We start from the raw sequence: 5,683 nt of genomic DNA, 5'->3' as shown, positions 1-5,683 counted from the left end.
TAGCAAAAGAAACGTTTGATTTTTTTTCTTCTTCTTTCAAGAGAAGAAATTAAAAACCCAGACATACCCAACTGAAACACCCCCTTTTTATATTCACAATTGATCTCTCCTTCAATTAATGTCCATCTGCAACTATACACTTCGTCATTAAACGGCAAACATTCCTTTGTTAGTTTGTTTCACCTTTTTTAAACGGCAACTACCACTCAATTGGGTGTGCAAAAAAAAACCTTTGGCACTGCGACATGTCATTGCTAACTTTTATATAAGAATAACACTAAAAATTACATTTTTATTTCATCAACTATATATTCAGTTAAGCTAAAGTGCAGTGCCAACTCATTGTTGGAGTACTATAGAGAAAGAAATAAAGAATGATGAAAAGCCACAAAAATATAAATGCACCGATTATTAAGAAAATGTTAGTCGATGCTTTTTGATGTACTAAATTGTATAACACATTAGATTCTTTTTCAAATGCACGTATCACTTACAAAATTTTGTTAATAATACTGGTTATGGTGACACGATTGCTTTTAGAGAAAGAAAATTTGAAAATTAAATTTATAAAATCAGCAATATTGTCAAAGATTCACAAGAAAGATTAAATAAATTAGCCATGTTATCAATTGAAAAAAAAAAAAAAAAGTTAAAATCCCATAAAGCAAGAGGAATAATTTTTAAATAAAAATTATTTAAATATAATAAAAATAAATATTATTTAAATATAATAAAAAGTCTACTTTAAGCCTCAAAACTTATAGGGCCAGCCCTGCCCCCATCTTCTATACATAAAACAAACCTTTGGTCTTTTGGCTATGTCATCGGGATGTAAGATAGCTGACGTGATAGATTATTGGTTAAATGATTAAATTTATCATTTTTATCAGCTTAAACTTTTGTGGCAAGTGTTGATTTCATACAGTATCAGAACAAAGGTCTTAAGTTCGAACCTTATCTCCGACAATTCACTTATCATTTTAATTAAATATTTCATGTGTTGGGTCTCTCACCTATTAAAAAAGGAATTTGAGCCTACATGCAAGATGAAGCGTTAGATTATTGATTAAATGATTAAATTTACCTATTTCTATTAGTTTAAACTTTTGGACGTATGTCATTGACCGTGCCAAGTAAAACCTATTATCTTTATTTCCTTTTATTTAGTTGATCATGTTAGAATATATTCAAAATATATTTTATGATATTTATATGATTGATTTATATTTCTTAGTATTGGCCGATTTATATTTCCTTGTACAAGTCAGATTTAGGTTTACTTGTATAGGTCAACTTATTCCCCTATAAGGCTATAAATAGGGACATTTGTATTGTAAACAATCAACTTAATAAGCATAATGCAGTCCTAAGGACTATTTAGAGTAGTAGACGTAGGTTTTTAACATTGAACCACCCGTAAATTTTTTGTGTCTCTTTTATTTCTCTTTGCTTCTACTATTATTATCATATTTTAGATTTGCCCACAAATTTCAACTTGATATCAGAGCTTCATCATATTTCAACATATCATTTTTCAATACATAATACTCTTATTTATATGAGAATTGAGATGTATCAGTATGGTAGTCAAAAAGCTCAACATAATAGTAAGTAAAGTACAATATCATTTTAATTTTATGTTTGAACAGAAAGCCCAACAAAGTTGTACTTCTTTGTGAATCGATAAGCCACATCAACTTGCAAATACCATCTATGCAAATGGAGCACCGTAGCCTATTATCGCTTAATCAATTTCAGCGTTTAAAATAATGGGAATCTAGGGTTTTTAGACTTTAACGTAATGAAACCCAATAAAGAACGTACCTAGTTGTTGAAATTTATACGTGTTGGGGAGGCTTCTATGTCAGTTGTTGTTTTTATATACAGAGTCCATTGATTAATATGGGTGGTAATTTTTGTTCACGTGTCGATATCGGATTGTGTTGAGGCATGTATATAAACTATATAAGTTAATCATAACCCGATCCGTTTAAAACTCTTTGACCATAACTCTCTAATTTTGTATTTGGTTAGTGTCGAGTTTGCAAGTGCCCGCTATAATTATGTCGTGTGTTAGGTTCGAGTCATGTCAAAGCATGCATATAAAACTATATATATCAACCATAACCCGACCTATTTAATTAAACATGTCAGACTCCTTAATCTTAACCTTTTAATTTCGTGTTGAATTTGTATTAAGTTTGCGAATCATGTCAAAAATTGCCAACCCTACACTTAATCTAGTTGAGCCATTCCAAGCTTGTTTTCAAATTGTAGTTAGAGGAGATTATTTGTCATGAGTGGTAATTCAGCTTCGGTTCTTGGGAACTAAATGTAATTTTATTCAATATTTTATATCTCTGCAATTTCCCCGATATTATATTTTTTTATATGTATGTGGTTTGTAGATTTTGACATTAGAGCTACTATGGCATAAGCTTTATATCATGGTCTTAGAATTCAAGGCTACGCATAATGTTTTGTGGATGAGAACAATTAATCACAAGATTGAAATCCTTAAACCTTGTTTTATTACACTAGAAAGGGAAGCTGTACATTGGTTGAAGCTTAGAGCGAAGGCTAACTACACATAAAAACAGAGTCTACCAACAGACACGATCTCTCACTCATTCAGGTATTTACATGGCCCATCATGCATGCATACCCTTGCCATATAAAAACCTCTCCATCTCCATCCCACAAGTATATATAGATTATGTCCGTCCACCATTCAAGCAGTCTTCTACTCTGTGGCTGCAAAAACTGCTGACCCTTCCACCTGAAATTTCACCCGCCCCCACACCACACCAAATTGTCAAACCAATACAACAGAAAGTTAATTATAATATGTGGGTGGCGTGAATTCCAGAAATTTGTACCTTGAATGTTGCACCCCAGATCTCTTCATCAGCAGCAGGCACCGCAGTGATCTTATGCTTAGGATTCTCGTAGCTCCTCAGTCCTCCTACTGCTGTGGAGAAGAAACACCCTACAGAAGAATCCATGGCGTGCAGAATTGTCAACAAAGTGAAGTAAATAACAATGATAATTGATGAGGCACCTAATCAATGTTGTTTCATTAATTTCACCCACCTTGAGGGAAAGAAGCAAGTGACTTGCCACAAGCACCTTTAAGCAAATCTGCATCGTTAGCGAAGGCGACATATCCGTCAGCAGTGATTCCCCAATACAGAGGAACCTTACCATATTGGTCCTGTTGTCACAATTACATATATACACCCAATTAATTAACCAAATCAAAGCTAGCTAAATTAGCTTCAGCAAGGCGTTTTGGTGGGTGGTGGGTGGAGTGATTAACTTACAGAAGCAACGAAGAGGGTTGAGGTAGACTTGTCAAAGACGACGAAAGCGAAATTCCCGCTGAGGTGGCCGACAACATGGTTGGGAGGATACGGAGCGCGATCACGAAGCGCCTTGTACGCCTCGATCACCAAAATCACCTCGTTCGCAGACTTGGCTAGACCATATTGCTGCCTTAAACTTCCCAAGTTGTCGAGCGCCCCCTCGAACAAGCAGAATATCTCATCCTTCACGGCAAACGACCTGCAAATTCCCACCAATTAAGACTTTTTTTGTCTTTTTGTTTAGATTTTCAATTAAGTTCGCTAAACGACCTATCACTTACCCCGTTGGGCCCCCCCCAGGGCCCCCCCCCCCCCCCCCGCCTAAAGTTATGTAATCCTTATCCTAATCCCACCTACCTTATCCGGTCTAAAGGTCCAAAAGCGTAACTACGGCATGGCGGTGTGGCCAGTATCGAAATTCCAAAAAAGAGAGACGAAAAAAGAGACATCCACACACAATAAATGGACCCACGAATAATTAACCTTTGCTCTCGCATCAATTATCGAGAAATGGTGGTTGTGACTTGTAGCTCTCTTGTACCCACTTCATAAAATCGTGGCTGTGACCACTACTGACTGAAATTGCCCATATACAATCAAAAATAGTCCTATTGTTTTGAGTAAATATATCTCATGTAAATATATCTCAGGTATATATCTCCTATAAACATATGATATGTTCTTAAAAACGCGATTGAATTAAATGTGATTATTATTAAATTTTAATCAATTAATGATTTTAAAAACTACATTAAAATTAGAAAAACTCAAAGAAGACTTTAGTTCTCATTATTTACGAAACAATTTTAATACCTATAATATTGCAACTTTTTTTTAAAAATTGTTCGTTTGATAATGGTTTTACATTTTTTTAAAAAAATAAACAATTCTACACACACCACACTTTTTAAACGTAAATTTTACTAAAAAATACTTTCAATTTTAGCTCAAATCAAAATCGAAAGAAAAAAAAAAAATTTAAAATCATTATCACAATCTACCAAAGAAATATTTATTTATTTTTCTTTGGTTACTTTTAACGTATGCCAAATCGACCAACCCAACTGTCAACTTTCAGGTTTCTTCAAATGGTGGTCGGACCAGTCGGTCCTCCACGACCACAAGTCATCCACATTAAATGTCAATTAACGTTAACCATCATCCTACCGTCCACGTATTGGCTATAACTTAATTTCCGCCAAGTCAAACACGCGTGGGGCTGAGGCTCACGAAAGCATACTCTGTACTTCAAGACAGCGAATCTCTGTAGCCACGTGCCAAGCACGGACAAACCTATCTCCACCTACTAAATGCCAAAATATACTTGTCCATGGTGGACCCATCCCTCAAGAATCACCGCTCGCTCATCAACCAATATGATCTAAAAATCATGACCATTGGATATCTTCACCCTCCACGTCAAGTGAGCTACGGACGTGGAGGGTGGAGATATCGTCTTTCTCTGCAAAGTTCGATCTGAGAAGTTGTAATAAAAGTATGGTATTTGACCTGAATTCTATATAAATTTCATACGAAATTAAATTATAAGGTATCGAGGAAATTAATTGATTAATTAAATAAATTACGTTTAATTTATATAATTTTATGTCCATTATTAGACACAATTTAAATTTAGCCTAATAATTTTTTAGACAACCTATAAATTTACATGAATCATTCATAAAATTAAAAATTAAATATGTTCTTAAGAAACTTAATCGGCTGAAACCACGAGATCTCTAACTCGAATCCCACCATCCTCTTCCACGTAAAAAAATAATAATAATAAATAAATCTAAACAACACGAAACACAAATAGCGACCCATAGATCAATTTTTGCAGTACTAGTTAAACATTTGATCTTTTTGTTGATCAAATGTTCCCGGTCCTCCGATCGCCACACTCTGCTTTCAGACTGCCGTCCCCATCACCGATCAAAAGACGGTGTAAGATTATTTTCATTACTTGGTTATATTTGTTAAGATGGACCACGATTTTGTAAAACCATGTTTATGTCGCTAGTTTTTCTGAACACAACAAGATTAATAGCATATATAAATTGTGAAGATTATTGATAAAAATGGTGACATAAATCAGAGCAGGCAGACTATGGTGTTTCAAAATCATGATCCACTCTAACAATACTAATTAAGTCATCAATAATCTGAATTTTAAGTGTTGAGGAGCAATTAATTGTCCATTTCTACCAATCAGAATACGGTTCCCCCGTGATCTAGCACAAAACGAATATCGACGGTTTCTTTTTCTTCTTTTTCATTTACCTGGGCAGTAACGGCGACTCTTTGTGGTGAGTGTA

The 5,683-nt window shown here is 34.5% G+C and overlaps 1 protein-coding gene across 1 annotated transcript; it reads right to left on the bottom strand.

Moving 5' to 3' along the window:
* Nucleotides 1–2,508: 2,508 nt before the first annotated feature.
* Nucleotides 2,509–5,677, bottom strand: LOC132167589 (stem-specific protein TSJT1-like; the record flags this gene model as incomplete). The annotated part of the gene is made up of 5 exons (XM_059578599.1): nt 2,509–2,779; nt 2,880–2,989; nt 3,094–3,214; nt 3,324–3,564; nt 5,649–5,677. Coding segments are annotated over 5 exons (537 nt in total), but the record flags the coding sequence as incomplete, so codon positions are not given.
* Nucleotides 5,678–5,683: the final 6 nt, after the last annotated feature.

The sequence above is a fragment of the Corylus avellana genome, chromosome ca1 (assembly GCF_901000735.1).
Source record: "Corylus avellana chromosome ca1, CavTom2PMs-1.0".
In the NCBI taxonomy this organism is placed as follows: Eukaryota; Viridiplantae; Streptophyta; class Magnoliopsida; order Fagales; family Betulaceae; genus Corylus; species Corylus avellana.
This window is presented reverse-complemented; position numbering and strand designations above follow the sequence as displayed.